Genomic DNA, 20,832 nt, shown 5'->3' with positions numbered 1-20,832 from the left:
TCATGCCAGCTATCCATCACCTGGGTGGGGTGTTATTTTGGCAAAATAGATCCCATTACTTATTCTCAAAAGAATGCTCTATTTCAGAACAGTGCTATTGTTAATGGAACTTTGATTTTAGTGACCAAATGCCAAAAGATTTTAAACACTCTGTTGTCCATCCCATCAATTTACATCAATGAGACACAGCATATGTGAGAAGTTATTGAATTTTTTCAGCAATAAAACTGAGATGTTGAAAACTTTGCTTCCCCTACGTATCATCCAGTTTTGATAACCAAGCTGTTTTCTTTCTTCCTTTCTAATTGTTTAAGGCTGGAGCGCATTACTCCTGTGATGCTTACCAAAGTTCTACGGTGTTTTGTTTGAGACTTACCCACACGTGACTTTGATCTTTGGCCAGTAGGTACCTTGGTTACATGCCAGTTTCATACTTATTACTATAAGAATTATGAATTACAAATCACTGGCTTCTGATCCATGCTGTCAGCATCCAGATCTTTAAATGGTGATCTTTGGGACCAAAGGGACTGAAGATATTGAACTGTTTTAACTCTGGACCCTCTCTACTCAATGCCTTGCCATTTGAGAGTTTGGGGATTATTGGTTTCTGGAATAAATACCCCTACCCATATAGTCAATGCACAACCTTGTAATTTATTGTGGTAAACATATACCAAAAAGAGCTGAGGTGAAGAAAGTGAATTTAGAGAGTATGTAGCTTCAGTACCACTTTTTTCTCTGGACTGAGTTTTCTTTCTGGTGGGTTAGTCAAGTATCAGAACTATATTGCAGGATTCTTAGGCTCTCCAAGTTAAATTAGTTCTCTTGGTCCCTACCTTTATTTCATTAAAAGGGACAGGAATTCCAGAATTCATTGAAAGTTATGGAACAAATGAAATAATCAAAGAAAAAAAGTTCAAGTACAAATTCTCTTAAATATGGAGGACTAAGCCTATCTGAGAGATCCCTCTCCCTTCCTTCTATATCCAGGTGCCAACTATGAAGAGGGAAACTGATACAAATATACAGTCCTCAATAGCCAGAGTGTGGGGCTTCAATCACGTGAGAAGGGCCATCTAAGCCAATGGCCCTGAGAGGAATAGAGTTTACTGAGCCCTGAACCATTAGGTCTCATATATGGGAGGTGGAAAATCTTCACCTGGGACTGTGGGTGCGAAATTAAACTACTGAAAGAAACAGAGCCCAAGTATCCTCACGCCTAGCTTTAAGTTTTGGATTCTTAATATCTTTGTGTACAGGGACTTGAAGTTAATATATTAATAAACAAGAGATCCTAGATCAGTCAAAATAAACTCATTAGAAATCCGGGGCAAACAAAAGTGAAATCAGTCTTTAGGGGTGTTCCAATAACCCATTAAAAAATTCTCGTAGAAAACAACTTTCACCAAGGTTAATCTTACACAAGCAAATCACCAACTGTACAAGGTAGTACTGTATATAAGAAGCAAAAAATGAATAAATATGAAATAGAAATATAAGTAAATACAACTGTACTTTCGGTTTTTCTCTGCTATGCTATCTTTGGAAGATTGATACATATTTTTAACAATAGTCACATGATCATATTTTAGCTGGCCACCTCCCTCTCAAAAATAAAGTAATTAAATAAATAGCTATAGGTCAGGTATTATTGTGAAAATGCTTTGCTATCACATATATATATACTTATATATATTGGAATATTGTAGAGTCATCAGCAGAACATTTTCAAATAATTTAAACCAATTCTAAATGAAAAGGGCAGAATGAAAAAGCATATATAGGGTGATTTCAATTTTTTTCCTCTCTGGAAGAAAATTAAAATATTACTGATATAGGAATGATAGGTGATTTCATTGAGTTCTTGATACATTTTCAGTATTTTCAAAATTGTTTATAAGAAAAATAATTAGATAGATAGGAAATCATGAGAAAGCCTTAAAAATCTGAGAATCACACATAATTTGATATTGCTGGAGTTATGGATAATTTAGAAAAGTGGTGGCAGGAGCTGACACTGGAAATGTAACTAAGTGCTGCACTGAGTGATACATATACTTGAATGTTCCATTTTAAGATTCTATGATTATGGGAAACCTCTAAGGATTTTAAGCACAAACACATTGATCAGATATGTAGTTTCAAAAATGACTCAGGCTGTCCAGTGTAGAGTAGATTGGTGAATGCAAAATTAAACAGAAAATCAGGCTAATGAAGTAACAACAGTTACCTCTCATGGGACGCTTACTAAGTGCCAGAGACCATATGTTAAGCATTTTATATTAACAGATACTTACTCATTTAACCTTTATAACGGCTCTGCCAGGTATGACCTGGCATCCTTTCTTTAGATATAGAAACAGAGGCTAAAAATCTTGCTCCAGGTCACTTAGCTAATAACTGATGGAGCCAGGCTTCCATCCAAGGTGCTCTAAAACCAGTTCTTCCTCACTGCATTAAGGTTCCTTACAAAGAGAAGAGAAGTGGTGGAATGAGAGAGAGAGAGAGAGGAAGGGATGATACAAGATGTTTAACACCTCTTGTTGAAAGAAGGGATGTAGGGTTGGGGATTAAGGAGAGAAGGGAGTCAAGAATGAATTAGAAGAGGAAGGAAAAATTGAGAGTTTTCGCACATAACTTAAAAATTGGCTATAAAGTCATTAGAGGAAATAGAAAGTTTAAGTCATTTAAATTTGCAATGAATATTTAAGTCTTATATATGAACGCATGAAATGCAATGAAATAGGAATGAATTAGTGTAGTGTGATACAGTGAAAATAGTGAAGAATGCAGATTTAAGGTATGATTCAAACTTGTTTTGTGACTTTTAAGAAGTGATGTCTTGACTGTTCTGATGAAAACCCAAATTTCAAAACCTGTCATATTGGGACAGAGAGCTACACTACCTGCCACAGGGGCTTGCTATATCCATTCTCAATTCACCTCAAGCTTTTTTGCTTTGTAAGTGGGACGGACATATATTGAGAATATTTATTTTAATCTTAAAATAGGAAAGATGCATAGTAATATTAATTGCAAGAGCATTCAAGTTTTGATTTAACATCAAACTTTACTTTCCAGCAAAAAGCACATCTGTTCGTTGCCTTTTATTCATAAGATTAATTATTTTTACAAAATATGTTCTTCAGAAATCACAAATGGTTTGGTATTTGTAGGAATTTATACTAAATTTAGAGAAATTTTCTTTTCAGTTTTGAGGTAGTGTTTTCTATATGAAATATATTAAAATAAAACTGTGTCAACAACCATTTTTATTTTTATAAAGTCCATGTAAAAAGTGTTTTACTATGGTCAACTACTTTATATATAAAATTTTCTCATGGTCTTTCCCATTTAGAAAACTATTTAGCAGTATAGATTTTTTTAGGCATTTTTCTTAGTAGCAGAGTACCATGCAATATTTGGTTTATGTTAGAGGTTATATTCTTCAAAAGTTTAGACTTAGTTTCAATAGAAATTGTTAAAACTTTTTGAAGTTTTGATTCCACTATCAAGAATATCTTATTAAATTATTGTTGTACTAGCTGTGTCCTTTATTAAATCTTCCAAATATGATGATACCTTTTATAAAATTACAACAGGAAGAGAAAACAAGTAATAGGCATTGATGTAAACAGTGTACTGAATTTCATCTAGATGGAAAAATAATTAGCAGTTGAGCCCTGCTGAAAACAACATATAACAGATTTAGTTCTATGAATATATATATAAAAGTTGACATGTTTAGGTGAATAACTGGAATTTTAGGTGATTTAGGGTCTTCATTCTGGCAGCTGAAAGAGGAACTCGAAGCTAACCATCCTGGGTGAAAGCTGTGAGAAGTCTAAGATCCCCTCATCCTCTCTGTTCTTTCCTGTTCTGTTCCACTGAAAGGATCTATAGGACACCTCTCCCACTTTTTGCCTTTTTCTGCCCTTAAACACTTTATTTCTATGATCAGCAGAAGTCAGCTAACACAAGTGGTAAAGATAGTTCATTCATCTATTTCAGGTGTCTTAATACCGTGATTTACAAGACAGTGTTTGGATTTTTAATGTGATTGTGCAGCTGAGTGCTTATTAGCCAATGCCCCACAAATATGCGATGCAGCAACCGGGAGGGCCCAACTGGTATCTCTGGCCACAGATATCTGATGGAAGACTCCAAGACCCCTGCATCAAGGCTCTCCTTGATGCATATGTCATTCAGTTGCAGCTAGCGAACCTCGGTGAGGCGTTTTAAAGCTGGACGATTTAGGTGTGCTTGTGTGAAAGGAGGGGAAGAAAGGGAAGTGGCCAGACCCAGAATTACTTTCGGAATGCAACCCTCCAACGCCCAGATTCTTCATAGTCTAATGTCCTAAGGACTTGTGTTTCATTTGCAACTTGATTTAGACGTTAGGACTTCAGTAATGTTGTGCCATGAGTCGTTAAGCAACTTAACTCCATTTCATGGCTAAGCGCAGTACAGCTCACTTCAGGTACTAGTGACATCGCCCCTTCTGTCCTTTCTTCTTTATGTCCTGCCAGATATATGTTTTAACAGTTGTAAACTGACTCCTTTAAAAAAAAATAGAGTTTATTGCCACTAGACATAAACTCAAACAAGTGAGCTCAAGGGTGAGCAAATCTACCTTGAGCACGAAAAGCCGTAGCTGGAATGAACAAACGCACCCACCCATAAAGAGTCCCATCGCTTTTTCAGAAAGCTTTCCTTTTTTTTTTCTTTCCCCCAAATGTTTTTATTTGCAGTAAGATAACATTTCCATTACTTTAAGTGTACATACTTACATATAAAACAGCCATTATTGTCTGTGACCCTTAGGGTCACAATTTTTCAAAAATAGTTTTCCTTATCTCTGGTTCTACCAACATGTCCATCTATAATTTATCAGAAAAAATACATTAATGAAAAAAATGATAGTTTTGGTTTTCTTTTTCTTTTTTTCTTTCCCTCTTGATAGGACCCGAACCAGATGAGAAATAGACGAGTTGGTTCAACCCAGTGCGGAAAACACCGCGGTGCGAAACAGCCTCTGGGCTCCTGGCTCCCGGCGGCGCGCGCCGCAGGTGCCTCTCGCACGCCGGCCTCCGGGCGCTGCAGCCCCGCGAGCCTCCCTCGACTCGGCGCCGCGGCCGCGCGCTGCAGCGCAGGTCCTCCCCGCGCGCTCGCGGGAGTGGCGCGCACGGTAGCTGGCGCAGTTCCCCAGCGCGGTACCCGCCCCGCAGCCCTCTCCTCCCCGCTCCCTCCCATCGCCGGCTGCAGCCCCAGGCTCCGCCATGGGGAATGTGCCGTCCGCAGTGAAGCACTGCCTCAGCTACCAGCAGCTTCTCCGGGAGCACCTCTGGATCGGGGACTCAGTGGCAGGGGCGCTCGACCCCGCGCAGGTACCACCTCGCGGCCCAGGGTTTTCCCACCCCCTCGCCCACAGCTGCCAGCAGACTACTCCTTTGGTGAATTTTCTCACGGCACCCCACCCCTTTTGTTACCTCCGCATCCCCAGGGTCCTTTCTGCTGCCATTCTGTCTTCTTAGGCCGCACCCCTTAAAAGGTTGCCATCATCTTTCAACTGTGAGCCCCGCCCGTACAGAGCTAACCCAACAAAACCCCCTTCCTGTGGCCATTTGTCGGTCACCTAAAGGAAATTATTCCTTCTTTGTTTTTTCTTTGAATGGACGCATTATATAATATAATTTATATATCCGTAGGCATTCTTCCAAAGACAGTGCCCTCATGGGCAGTTCTATCCTTCTACTTTATAACAAAGACAACAAATGAGTCATAATGGGAGGCAGAAAAATGAATGAAATCCACATATAAGGTTAAGAAAACAGTAGAATGAAGAGTTATCTAGTTGACCATTGATTCATCCTTAATATATTTATGCATTGACAAACTGCTTGAAAAAGAGTAAATAACTCAGCCATTTCAGATTAAATTTTAATCATGTGTGATTTCTAAAAGCCCAAGCGAAGACAATAGACAACTTAGTAGAATATACATCTTTATGATTTAACGCACTCAACCCGAGGTGACACTTGAATGAGAGAAGGTATAAATAAAAAATGTTTTTCCCTTAAACAGCTTAAATTTAAAATTTTCACCAAATGATATACAGTGATAATTGTTACATAAATGTTAAAACACTGAAAAAAGGAGGGATATTATGAGGGCTTAGCTATTATCTTTTTAAATTATAGGTGCTGTATGTAAAAATGTTTATTCCTGAATCATCTTGTGACCAACATAATAACTTGTAGCAATTACTATAATAATTATTTACTTTAGCTGTGACTTTAAATTCTCTATGCTGGTAAGCTATTTTCCTACGGCTTTCCATTTAGCACATTCTGAGCTCCATATATCGATATGTGAAATTAGCTTTACAAATTGGACTTAAACGTTTGTGGATTCTTTAAAATAAACTTTGCTCTTCGTTATTTAAAAGATGTATATGAGGTGCAGAGGGGCCCAGGGATGTGCTTACCAAGTCCAATGGATGTGTCATGATGATGGGAACGAGTGTTGTTGGGGGGGGGAGAGGGGGGGTGGGGGGGTGGGGTTGAATGGGACCTCACATATATATTTTTAATGTAATATTATTACAAAGTCAATAAAAAATAAAAAAATTAATAAAAAATAAAAAATAAAAAAAATAAAATAAAAAAATAAAAGATGGCCATGCTGTCTGACTCAGCTAGTTTATAGCAATGGAAATGGGAAAATTATTTTTATCTTCTCACATGTTCTTTTGTCTATTTGATTTCATTATATTCTATTTAGGTCTTTCTATTATAACTTTCCTTTTAACTTTCATATTCTGTCTATTACATAGTCAAGAATCTCTAATCCTTATTTCCTAGGACTGAGACTTTGTATTATTTTTATTGCTGGGTAAATAAAACCTTTCTCTCTCCACTCCATGTTCTGATTTACATATTTCTGTGGGCTTTGAAACAATGATAGAGGATAGGCTGATAGTGGAGATGTCTTCTTTATCCTGTTACTGTATGAAAACTATAAACTAAAACAACTAGTATCACTGATCATGAAATATGAAGAATAGAGTTTTGGAACACCCATTAGCCTAACGAAGATTTTCTTGTTCCTTCTTGGAGAGAGAGCTATACCCTCTCGGAATATCCCCTTTCTATCCTCAACTGCTTTGCATGAGTAACTCCTTTCTTTCCTCCCTTCCCCCCCCCCACCTTACATCACTTTTTTTGTTCTACTTTTTTTCCCCTTCCAGAATCAATGTCCCCTTTTGTGTCCTTCCATGGCATTTATGCATAATTCTCTCTATATATACACGTTTTGCTTCTTTGTGTTCACAACAGCACTTTGACACCGGATACTTGACTCTGAAATTATCTCCTTCCTTCACTTTTGTTCTAACAAAACTTTTTTTGCTTTAACTCCTACTTCTCTGGTTCTTCAAAGTCCCTTTGGATGACTCAAAGGTCTCTATCTGGTAAATGTTTAGTTCCCTCAAGATTATTTATACTCCTCCTAGGGTTTCCTACCCACACTGATAGTGATTGTTTATATATCAGTATCTTACAGATTTAAATTCCCTTCTCTCTCCTGAGCTCCAATCCTGGTGTCCAGCTGCTCACTTGGCATTTTCACTTGGATGTCTCTAAAGCTACTCAAGGTCAACATTTGAAAAATTGGAGTCATGTTCTCCACCCCGCTGCAGCCCTGGACCTTCTCCAGTACTTTCTACTGCTGAGAATGCCATCATCTTTCATTCAGTTCTGCAAGTCACAAACCAACAGCTCCTTTCTTTCCTTTCCACTGCACCCAAAATATCACAAGTCCTTTAATTTTACTTCTTGAATTTCCCTCAGACCTATTTATTTTTCCAACTTCATTACTACCACCAATTTGAAAATAGTATTCTCTCTCAAATGGACTATTGAACTGTTGTAGTAGTCTCCTTATGTTCTCCACGAATGTGTTCTCATATCTCTTCAATCCACTATCTACAGTTGGGAGATGTTCTCTACTTCAGGTAGAATCATACTACTCCTCCATTTCACAAGCTCTCATGGATCCCAGTTGCTTTTCAGAATGAATAACGAAACTTTTCAAACGTTCTCAAACGGTTTGCTCATTGCATCCCTCTGCATCCCTCTGCAGCATCATCTTAAACTGTTCTCTCTTGTTTTTGACACTTTAGCAACAATGGCCTTCTTTGAATTCCCCAATACATTATATTCCTTCTGGAAACATGATCTTCAATTATTTCCCCCTCTGCTATGAAGACTATTTTCAGCTGGTTAACTTCTATTCATCTTGAGATCTCAATTCAAATGTTACTTTCTCATAAACTCTTTTCCAGACTCTTAAGATAAGCAGTCCTTGTTAAACTTTCATTGCACAGTGTACTATTTATTATATATCATATAAATGGTATGTTTGTATTTATGATTATTTGATATTTAATCAACTACTAAACTCTAAACATCCCAGGAGCAAGGAAGCAAATCACCAAGGGTCCTCAGCAACTAACAAAATGTCTGGCTAGTTTCAGTGTCCAGTAAATACTTGTTGAATGAGTAAATCAATGAGTGTTTACTCTTCTAGGCTGTAAGTATCTCATGGATGGGACCATAACTTTCTTCTTAGCTTTCTTCAGAGCCCAAAGCGATGACTGGCACCATGATAAGTATTTGTTAAATGAATGGTAGAGTGAGGAGATGAGTATGTGGTGGCAATAGAGTTTGGTCTGAGTGCCAGTAGATGGATATTATGACTGTTTACGTCCCACCTCTTCCTCATAGAGCCTAGTCATGCTCTGATGAGGAGAAGCGTTGAAAAGGGATTCATGAGATAGGAAGGGACTGCACACAGCTTAACCAATCCTCCACTGTTGAATCTGCAGAGCGCTTCATGACCAGGACCCCTGTGATTTGGGGGAAAAAATGTGGCTGCATTTAGGACAGACATGATATCTGTATTTTGAAAAGTTTTGTGCTAGGCAATTGAAGACCATAAATCTAGAACTTTTTCTGCTGCCAAATTATCATGTGATTTTTTTGCATTAAGTAACTGCTTTAGATGTGATGTTCAGTTTATTCGTTATATGTCATCTGATAAATTATTAGGATGAAATTAAATATTGTGCATATGTGTGTTTATAAATAAATACTTGAGGTTTTATAATTTTAACACCAAACATAAGGTGAGTGAATGTGAATGAAAAGCTTACTTTAGCACAATCCATTAATTATATTCTGTGGGTATCTGCATTTTTTTTCTAATGGCATTCGTTTCTCAGATAATTTCATTAATTCATCAAAAGATTAAAATTTATCATTCTATAATTCAGGCTGCCTCTTAGGGCCCATTTTATTTTCTGTATTACTCTTTGTTAAAATGGGTGCACTGAAACTGGCTTAAGCAATATGTTTTATAAAGTTTTGATTAAATTCTAGGGTTCTGGGTAAAGCAATCCCTGTATGATTTTCAAATACTATTTAAATGGTAGCTAAATTTCTTCATGCATTAATACTTGTCCCAATAATAAAATTCCCAAGGATCTAAATTCTAATGCAAACAACGTTTCAAACATATTAGATTTCTTAAAACAAAATGGTAGATTTTGTGAGATTAAATTTATAGTTATTTTACATTAGGTTCTGATCCTTTAAGTTACATTTGCTGTCAGCAAAAATTACAATTCAAAGTAAAACATTTGGCGCTGAAGGGTTTCCAGAATTTAAACAAAATGTATTACAGTTCTATTTAAATTGAATCAGAGGATAATATGACTATTATTTTAGTTTGCAACTGTTAAGCTGTTAGGACAATTACCAAATACTTTAAGAAGTGTTTGTACTTTATTTGTTTTCTATATTCTGTTGATTTTTTCCATCCTTTTGAAACAATGTATTTTTATTATTTATTTTCCTCTGCATAAACCTGTTAGTTATATACTGTTTTTACTGTAGTCTTAACAGTTATACTAAAAATTTTAACATGCATCATTGACTTATTAAAATAAATTTAAATTAATACTGTTACAACTTCCTTGGGAATGAACTTATAACACTTTAACTCCATTAACCTTCTGCTTTTTGTATCACTGTTTTCATATATTTTAATTTTCATTTCCTATATGATATATTTATAATCATAAATATATTGATATATTTATACTTGCACTCATATAATCCCTTTCTGTTTCCTTCATTACTTTATCTCCATGCTTCTATTTAATATATTCTTTAACACAAGTTGATGATTTCTTTCTGGTTATTTTTTTTTTTTTTGGTTTGAAATTGTATTTATTTTGCTTTGACCCTTTGAGTATATATAATCTGCATAAATATAAATTAATATTGATTGTATAAATATTCTATATACAGATTAAAATAAATGACAGAAGTACAAAAAGCAGATTCCTCAATAGATACAATGGAGGCCAAAAGACAATTAAATCAGCTAATTAAAATTGAAACAGTGAATCTTGTTTCTTTGATGATTATCTTATTTTCTGGCTCTTTTTAATATTTTTTCTCTTTGTCCTTAGTTTTCAGCAGGATGACTATGATGTGTCTAGCATTTCTTGGATCTATGGTTTGATGCTTGTCAATGTTCATCAGTTTTGGAAAAGTTTCAACCATTTTCTCCTCAAATATTGCTTCTGTTCCTTTTCCTGTATCTCTACTTCAGCCTGCAATAGGAACTTCTCCTGTTTCCCATTTATTTCTTACATTCCTTTTTTGTATTTTTGTCATAATATTTTCTATCTTCCATTTTACTAATTCCCCTGTCAGCTTTGTCTAATTTGCTGTTGATCTTATTTTTTGGATTTTTAATTTTAGTTTTGCATTCTTGAGTTAGAGAATTTCCATGTGTTTATTTTTAGAACTTTTGGTTCTCTGCCAGAATTTTCCATCTTGTCACGAATTTCTTGAATATTTGTCAGAGTTATTTAAAATTTCACATCTGATAGCTCCAGGATCGTGATCTCCAGTGGGTCTACTTCATGTAACATCTATCCTGGTATGTTTAATAATTGTTTTATTGTATGCTAGACATCCAGTACATAAAAATTATCAGTGTAATTTGATACTCTCCAGAAAGGATTTATTTTTTGCTTCTGGGAGACAGTAAGTATAGGGAGAGCTTACCCTAAGCAAATCAGAGGCTTGGCTGATTTGAAGCTGTATCTGTTTTATTTGTGAAGATTCATCATTTTCTTTGTACTTAGTTTTAGTTTGTAATCTTCCAGGTGTCCTAACTAAAGGCCTAGCATATCTATCAGGGCTTCTTACCCTTGTTGGGACCTGAATTCAAAATTTTTCCTCTTCAGTCTTGTAAGCCAACTGGAAGGCTACTTGAAAGCTTGCTAGACCTCTCAGCTGCTTGTATAAACTTGGCAAATTCTCCAAGGGAAAAGTAATGTTGAATGTTGTATTCACTTTATGCCTTTTTTTCCTGTGTATTATGGGCCCCCAAAGGCCTCACTATCTTAGTAACTATCTTAAGATTATTGAAGAAGTATTTTCATTAATTTTCCCCAGCTTTGCTAGGTCTTGGTCTGAACAAGTTAGACTGCCATATCTGGAAGATAAATGATTTGATAGGGAAAATGTCCAAATGAAGAGAAAAAAATGCCCATTTTTGCTATTTAATTTGAATTTTGAAATATATTCCTTTGGGGAGTGGATGTAGCTCAAGTGGTTGAGCACCTGCTTCCCATGTATGAGGTCCCTGGTTCGATCCCTGGTAACTCCTAAAAAAAATAAATTCATTGGAGAGTGGATGTAGCTCAGTGATTGTGCATCTGTTTCCCATGTACTAGGTCCTGGGTTCAATCCTTGGTATTTGCTAAAAAAAAAGTTCACTTAAAATATTACAAAATTTTAAGTTAATTACATTCCATGTAATATGAAAATTGTTTGGAATAATATTTTAAATTTCATAGAAGGAATAAAAAATTTGATGTTTCATTGAAAAGCAGTCTTTTCTGGAAAATTTGACTATTCTAATGTTTTCGCTATGAGAAAAAGTCATGAAAGATAATGAAGATAATTTTAAACAAAATGAAGTATAGTATTATACTCAACTTCAATATTTGGCTTTAGAGTAACAATGTCCAATTTCGTCCCTCTTTTTGTGTGACATAGTAGATGTTCAATAAAACTTTCTAAATGAATAAATGAATCAGTGAATGACTGAATCCTTTATAATTTATTTATCTTATCGCAAACCTTTTCACTTTATAGGCATAAAGCTGATAAAATTACTTTCACATATTAATCTTCTCTTTAAAATCTTATCTTTTACTTTGCCTCATTTCATTTCTTCTTCTCCCCCCTTTCCCTCAAACACCACCTCTGTGTCTCTTTTAGCAGGACTTTTGAGAAGTTTGTGTTTGTTTTTTATCAGTTTAGCTGTAAAGTAACTTGTAGGTTGTTGATCCTCTTGTCTCTTGTCCTCTTGTCTTTGTGGGTGTATGTTTGCATCTATGTGTGCATTTGTGTGATTTCCTACTAACTCATTTCTATTGTTTGAAAAAACATCCTTCTATTGCTCTAATTTCTTTGAATTACTATTTTAAATTTTTGAGTTGAATATTAACTCATTTTTTCAATCTTTTAAAAAATTAATGCCTTCAATTTATTAAATTCAATGGCTATAAATGTCTATTTCTCTTGTTTTCTTTTGAATGTATCTTTATAGGTTGCTTATCTTCTTAATTAGATGAATTAAATTTTTATTATGTTTAACGTGACTATTGGCATATTTATACTATTTTCTGCCATATCTATCAGCCTCACTCATCACTTTATATTAGTTTTCTTTAAGGCAGTTTATATTGTTTTTGTTCTTCTTATTTCATATTTAATCTATCAGTGCAATTGGTTTGGAGCAAATGGTGCATGTCAAAGAATGAACTCATATTTACCTTGAAGAAACCTGTGTTTCATTATTATCACACCATGGTTCTTCAAATAGCATGACACCAGCCATTTTCAAGACCCCCTTTTGTTGACATGAGACATCTGATAGATGAAGTGAAAGTATAGAGTTCCAAAGACTTGTAATACTCATAATGCCAAAGATTAGTCACGGGCAAAATGAAGTAGAAAGTTGAAAAGTTGAGTATTTGTGGTCCAAGGGCTTAATAACTAGCTAAGCAGTCATATGTAAGACCATCTGAGTTAATGGCTGGAATGGAGTAAACTTCTATTAAAATTCAGTGGGAATCAAATCAATGAACAGAGAGGCTAGACTATTGGATGGAAGGTCCACCAAGTCATTAGACATACCATAGAATGGTGTTGGGATTTAGAATGAAGAAAATGGTGGGGAACTTAGCTTGAATGACCTTAGTATAAAGAGGGATAGAAGTTGTTATGCAAGGATTAAAGACAGTATTGCCATATCATATAATTTTGGGGATTTTATGCAAGGAAAATGAGTAACAGTCTATAACAGTAATAAAAAAACTAAAGATTTCATCTGGACCTTCAGTCACTAAGGGAAGCACAGAGATGGAACAGTCTCTGTATGAGAGAGTGGCAGATGAGTTGCCTTCCAGAAGGATGAACCAGGCCTGAATTGAGGCCGGAAGATGATGGGAATGTTCTGTAAAGATATGGCAAATGTAGTGGATCGTGTTACCTATGAAGCTATTTCCAGAAGAAAAAAATAAAGGCTTGAGTCTTAGAACAATAGAAGAGACAGAGAACTGTGTGGGGTGTTGGCCCAGCAGGGGTATATGATTATTTCGGGATATTATCTTCGGAAATGACTGCAGAGAACAGAATTGTGAAATAAGGTGGCTTACGAAGCAAATGAGTCTCACCCGTTTCATGGTGGAAGTGGGTCTCTTCAAGTAGCTCAGTGTCAGTTAAGTCCTAGATAAATTGCATTTCAAAAAAATCTTTGTCTTTCGAGCATGGGGATTCTAGAGCTTGGAGTCACCTTTAATTTGGATTGACTATAGGTATTTTTGAAAAAAGCGTTAAATCAAGGCTATTCGCATGTTGATTTCTAGAAAGTGAAACTCCTGGTTTGTGCATGCTGAGATCTAGGGCAGAAGCCCTGGGGATTGGGGTCTGGTCTCTGTGCCTTTGGGAAATGGGCTCCTGGGAGTTTTATAAACAATATAGCCTTTTTATTTGCTCCTCATCTTTATTTTTAATCAGTTAAGATATGTTATTTTGTATGAGTTTCATATTCAAAGGACTTTTATAGCTACTTGTTTGACACTTTTGAGAGCTCAGTGTGGACCACTGATGATTAACATGCAATAACTCTTTTAATCCTCACAGATTAACTGGGGTACAGAACGTTAACATAACTTATTTATGGTCAGCAGATAGGGTGAATAGCAGAGTTAGGATTTGAACTCTGGTGGTAGTAGATCCAGAGCCTGCAATTTTCACCACTATTCCAGTGCTTCCCAAACTTTTCTGGTGATAGGAATCCCCTGAGGTGTTTATTAATTGTACTGGAAATTTTGATTCAGGAGCTCTGAGTTGGAGCCCAATATTTTTGTTTTTACTTAACCTAATTTTGGAAAATATTGTGCTGGTGACGCTGCCACGCCTCTGTTCCTGTGTCTGCTGTCCTGTCAGGTTTCCTCTAATCGGTCTTTGCAGAGCTCCTGGCTCCTGCCCATGAAAAGACTCCTATGAGTTTTGTCTTCCGTCTGTGCTCTTTGAGGTTGAGACTAGAGTTCTGCCTGGAATAGAATTGCATTGGATACAAAAGGAAAAACAAGTTGGTTTCCAATAAATTTCCTGTTCCCTTCAATCTCCAATACTTTCTGTCCTTGGATTTCTGTTGGCTCCTGTATTTCTTGCTTTCTCTTTTTCCAGCTGGCTTTCACATTCTTCCCTCCCCCCACTCAGTGTTCTTTTTTTCTTTAGCTCTGAGCTCCTCCAAGTCTTCTGGCTTTGTTTATGCTTATTCACTTTGTACTGTAACTTTCCCTGACCTTTTCTTCTCTCCTTGTCTACCCCCACGCCCAGCTTAGTGTTTATTTCTGTTTTGTCTCCCCCCCCCCCCCCCAATGGACAAAGGGGCTAGACTATGCAGACCCATAACTTTATGGATCACCCTCATCTAGCAGATGGCCTTTAAAAGACATAAAGCAAAGTCGTCTACTTGAAGGATATTATTTTAACATGAATTGAGATTTGGAAAGTGATTGTCCAGCCTGCTTGAAGCCCTTACAGTAAAAGGGTTCCCAGGTTCCAGTTTCCTCCCACTGGTCTGTCTATTGTTTGTCTAAGTAGGAGATCAAATTGGCTGTGCAGGTGAGCCAAATTTAACCACTGGAAATAATTTGTTTGGTCAAGGCTAGGCCTAAAAACAAGGACATAGGAAAGCTTCTACCCAGGACTTGCACACTCTTTGTCATTCTCTATATACTTGGATGCCCTTGGTACTGAGGTAATCTTCCTATGCCTGTGGATGTTTGATTTTGTGATCCTTGATGTACATGTATATTATTTATTTCATTTTAAATATATATGAGTTTGAGTGTATACATATAAATCTATCTCTATACATCTATCTATCTATCTATCTGAAACATACAGGAAAAAAACATTAATTTTAAAGGCCCCATAATCTTAAATTGCTTTATTATTTTTTTCAAATTTGATTTGAGGAAGGCTGCTCACTATTTACAAGTGTTGAAACTGTTTCTCTTACATCCTTCATTCTCCCCTGCCCTACTCCAATTCTTGATTAGTGCTTAGTTTGGACCCGTTTGTGTTTGCTGCATGGAAACTGAGGTCCCTACCAAATATGGTTGAATATATTGAAATATCTCTTTATAAATATATAATTATTTTACTGCTAAATTGCACTCTTCTCAAGGGATGCAGCTATAGTTTATTTACTTGTAATTCAGAGAACTTAACTACTTTGCTCCTCAATAATATTTATGGAACTAGTTTGTATATGTTAAATATAGCAAACATCTATAAACTAAACTTCAAGTGCAATTAGTTTAGTTAATTGTCTTTCCCTATTGACAGATACATGTGTTAATTATATCAAGAAGCATTATTTCCAGAGTACTAGACTAGTAATTTTATCTTTCCCTTTACTATTTTTCATATTTGACTATATCTATTTTTAAAATCTTGATGATACTTTTTTAGTACGTTAGACAACCTATTGTTTTTCTTTCTTGGCTACTGTTACCAAGACCAGAGGAAGTAGAATCTAGCTTTTTATTCACCATCCATTTCTGTTGAGTTAATTCCCACGCATTTTCACATGACTCCATTTTACAGGAGTCCAAACATTGAGGAGTGTAACAATACCCTCCGGATTATGCAGCTTCTCCATTGCAGTATCTAAACTACAGTCTCGGGTTTTGGAGTCAGCACTTGGGCCCCATCTCCCACTGATAGTAAGTATGTCAAATGGCACCTTATGCTTGTAACTTTCCAAGTCATGCTTCTTTGGATTTGTGAAGTAGAGAAATGCAGATTGCAGGAAACTTCAACTACATAAAAAGGCCTTTAATATAAGTTTCACTCTATGAAGTCGGCATTTCATAAAGTCTTTTTGGTGAACTTTATTAACAAGCGATGTGGTCTAGGAAGCTTGGCAAACAAGGAGGCAGGAAACCCCAAAGAGAACATGTCTGTCAGACGTCTTCCCTTCTGGGTTTTCCTTCCAAATGTTTTTGGATCTTAAAGGAAGTGGAGTGGCTCTCTGCCACCACTTTCATACATGTGTAACCCACTGAGTGTATAGAGTCTGGCATTGACTTTTTAAATTCTTTTCTCAATCTGTATTTATTTCACTGTGAAATAGAAGCCAATCATAGGTTAATGTTGAAGTCAAAATATGAATCTTATTTTCATAAGAAACATTTTCTACTTTCTGAGAATTTTGATTCAAGGGCTGAGAATTCCCTGATTTTTAAAATGCAATGGGACAGACAGTTCAAGCCTTGCATTTTATGGAAAACTGTGAACCTGGTTAAACGTAAAAGCTGAGGATAATTTGTGGCTCTCTTTGCCTAGATTTTAAGGCTGTATTTAAAAGACATTTGCAAAACCTGTGGAGAAACAGATGTGGCTATTCAAGATTTCACTCATGAATGTCTGCTATCACTTAGTCCCCATTCCTTTATGATAAGAATTTAATTCTTAATTTAATTTAATTCTGCTGAATGTATGCTCTAGAAAACTTTGAAAGGAAAATTGCTAAAGAGGCTGGAAAAAAAACTTGCATACACATCTCTAGGGAGCTAGATCTTTTAAACTACTTGTTCTTTGAAGAATGCATACAGATGTTGACATTTTGATGGGAAAGATATAGATATAACTTATTAAATAAAATGTCACTCGTTTGTCTTAATCATAAAAGTATTATTTTACCATACGTGCTCTCGATTACAACTCTCTTGTTGTACTGCAGAAATAAAAGAATATATGTCATACAAAATGCTACATAATTGTCGATAGAGTATTGTTAGTGGGCATTTCAATATAATAGCAACAATAACAATGACAACAACAAAAATAATAATATCAACTACTTTTATTAGACAATGAACTTATGCTGGTGACTTTTCTAAAGGCATTATGTTACATATTCTTTTTGAAAACTTATACATCTGCAAAGAAGATCCTGTCATTCTTACTTTGGATATACAGAAACAGAGGTTCGGGTTGCTAATAAACCTCTCCCCAGGCCACATCTAATAGGTAGAGGCACTAGATTTGAGTGCACACTGCAGATTCAAACACCTGTATTTCTTCCACAACATCATGTCATCTATTGACTAGTAAAAACATCAATTAGAAGAAGAAAACTAATTTGTACTCATGTAAAGATAACATTTTCTTTTAACATATTAGTCAGTTTTAGATTAATCTTTCATTTTAAGGAAACAAACTGCAGTTGCTTGCAAATTTTAGGATATGTAGTTCACCTTCCATCATTGATTCATTTTGAGGACTGTTACCTCAGAGTCAGGTTCTGCAGAGGTTTTTAAATTATTCCGTAGGTCTTTGTAATCTCTTCTGAACTTTCCTTTCACTCCGGACACAGCCCTCCCTCATCCCCATCCTCCAGGAAACACTTTTATAGGGTATTTCTGAGATATATGTCTTCCCTTAGTTCTTCAGTAAGTCTCAAATTCAGGGCAAGTGCAATGGACTCAAAGTCACATTTAAAAAGTTCAATATATAAAATTCATTGTTGCATATATTCCAAATACTGTAAACATAGACTTCATATATAGATATTGAAAATTCCCTGGTAACTTCTGTTGGAAAAATCCATTTACTTTCCTTCAACCACTGAATCTTTGTTCCTTTTGCTAAGAGACCATCTAAAACAAGGGTGTGTAGAATAAAGCCACACTATAATGCAAGAAATGGAATAAAAGGTCTGTCACTTAAAATGCGCTGAGGTGCTCTTATGAAATTAATAAAAGTTTTTATTAAGGAGACGTAGATTGTTTGAAGCATAGAAAACAATAGTTTTCTGTCACTTTCAGCTGTTACAAAAAGCACACAAGTAAAAATAGTGAAACAAATTATATACAACTAACCATCAAATACAAAAGATAAAGCACAAGAAAAAATGATATGTAATTGTTTTATTACCTACAACCCTGCTTCTAAGATAAAATCACAAATGTACTTCCATTTGAGAAATGAGTAATTGCAGGAACTAGAGCCAGTCACTTTATGACTGAACATGCGAATTTACATTATCACAGAACATACTCTCGTGAGGCTTTGCCATCCCTCCATTTACGCTCAGCATTTTAAAACATGGCTTGGAAATGTTGGATGTTGAGGTATCCAGGGGTTCCCCAGTGCCCTGTTTCAGTGGCACACCATTTCGCCTCTCCACGGGGGCTGGCTTAGTTCCATGGGAGCATCAGACTGCAACACTGCCTCTTCCATCTCTCAGGAAGCCCTGAGGCCCATGTTACTTGATGCTACTTTCCCTTCTTTTCCCTAAAGGAAGGAGCAGGAGAAACCCAGCAGCTCCTACAGTTTTTGGGAAAGGAGGATAAAAATACCATCCTTATTTTATAACTAATTTTGATGAAACCATATGTAATAATTGGCAAGAGGTCACTTAATTACTTAAACTACATGCAATGACATTTTTCTGTCTTCAGATTGAGTATTTAAGGACATTTTCTATATCCAGTAGAGATAGGAGAAAGTGGATGCTGAGAACTCCTGTAGAAAGTTTATAATACTAAAATGGGGAAAACCTGTTGTAAAATATGATATCTCATTAATTTGCAGGAAAGAAAAATACGTGTGAAAAATTAGATTTGTGCCACATCATTAGTGAAATATCTAATTCCCGTATACCATAGGAATCCAGTAAATAGCCAGGAAATATGGACTTGCTCTTATACAGTTTTCTATTTTTATTACAGTTTGGCAGAGCATAATTATATTTGGTCTACAGGGAATGCTTTAATTTTGAAATTTTGGCACATATCAACACTTTTGTTTAACAGTAGTTTATAATTCATTAATTTATCTTCAGGTAAAACAAAATTTAAAAAAGAAAACTTTGAATACTTTCCAGTGCTTACAAGTTATAGTTGTTTTAATTTTATGAAGACAAACATATATTGTTCATGAACTTGTTCCTGTAAATATGTTTGTTTATCAATATGTGCATATATATATATCCACTAAAAATGATACTATCCATATCCAAATATGATTGCGAGTGTATGAATGCAATTTTTTCTATATGGTGGTTTATACATATGAATATGTGAGTTCTCTTGTATTGTTGGTGGGCAAACGTTGGTTCATCAAAGCATTTTTTGGAGTTGAAGCACTCAGGAGGAAGTGATGCATTGTCCAATAGAGATTATGACTTGGAGCAATTGAGGATATTTGAGTATGAGGTTGATATAAACAGTGAAATGGAGATGCACTACTGAAAATTAGTCATGTAGGGGAAGGCATTGATGCCCTCTTTCACAATGCCTGCTGTATTTGTCCTGTCTGCCTTGTTTACACTGTTCTGGTTTAGACTTTGAGTGTCTTTGTGACATAAATATATTACCCCAACTTTGAAAGACCATTTTGAGGTATTAGGTTTGCTGTCATGTGCATTTGGACAGCAGAACCTACTCTTTATTTTTTTTAAAGATTTATTTATTTAATTTCTCTCTCTCCCCTCCCCCCCCATTGTCTTCTTTCTGTGTCCATTCACTGTGTGTTCTCCTGTGACCACTTCTATCCCTATCAGTGGCACCAGGAATCTGTGTTTCTTTTTGTTGCATCATCTTGTTGTGTCAGCTCTCTGTGTGTGTGGTGCCATTCTTAGGCAGGCTGCACTTTCTTTCGCGCTGGGTGGTTCTCCTTACGGGGCGCACACCTTGCGGGTGGGGCTCCCCTACGCGGGGGACACCCCTGTGTGGCAGGGCACTCCTGGCGCACATCAGCACTGCACATGGGCCAGCTCCACATGGTCAAGGAGGCCTGGGGTTTGAACCACGGACCTCCCGTGTAGTAGGCGGATGCCCTATCCATTGGGCCAAGTCCGCTTCCCTGAGAACCTACTCTTATTACAAGTTCCACTCTGTGTAAGTTAGGCATTGAGATTCCAACCTCTTCCTTCTGCAAGTGCTGAAAGGGGAGGCCTAGAGTTTAGGGGCCCAGTGGGGATGGGGGGCAGGAAGAGTTCAGTAGAGCCTGAGGCCTTTCCTGACCAACTGCTTCCCATTGGCTCAGACTATTCAGTATTAAAATAGTTTGCATAGTGTGTGTTTGTTTACCACCCTGTAATATATGTAGATGTTTCTGGTATTTTAAAATACTTCTGAAAGTCTAAAGAGGG

At 36.2% G+C, this 20,832-nt stretch overlaps 1 protein-coding gene across 4 annotated transcripts in view; it reads left to right on the top strand.

The window, feature by feature from the left end:
- The first annotated feature begins 5,037 nt into the window (after positions 1-5,037).
- Positions 5,038-20,832, top strand: part of HMGCLL1 (3-hydroxy-3-methylglutaryl-CoA lyase like 1) — a 176,124-nt gene continuing 160,329 nt past the window's right edge. The window contains exons 1-2 of one of the 4 annotated variants that reach the window (XM_004453640.5): positions 5,038-5,390; positions 16,278-16,396. Coding sequence is in view for 2 of the 4 variants with exons in the window: in XM_004453639.4 (XP_004453696.1) it covers positions 5,283-5,390 (108 nt within the window). In the remaining 2 variants the exon portion in view is untranslated. The remainder of the gene's footprint in view (positions 5,391-16,277; positions 16,397-20,832) is intronic. The other 3 variants (XM_004453639.4, XR_011650074.1, XM_058306902.1) reach the window with 3 other exon arrangements.

This window comes from Dasypus novemcinctus, chromosome 11, assembly GCF_030445035.2.
Source record: "Dasypus novemcinctus isolate mDasNov1 chromosome 11, mDasNov1.1.hap2, whole genome shotgun sequence".
NCBI lineage: Eukaryota > Metazoa > Chordata > Mammalia > Cingulata > Dasypodidae > Dasypus > Dasypus novemcinctus.
This window is presented reverse-complemented; position numbering and strand designations above follow the sequence as displayed.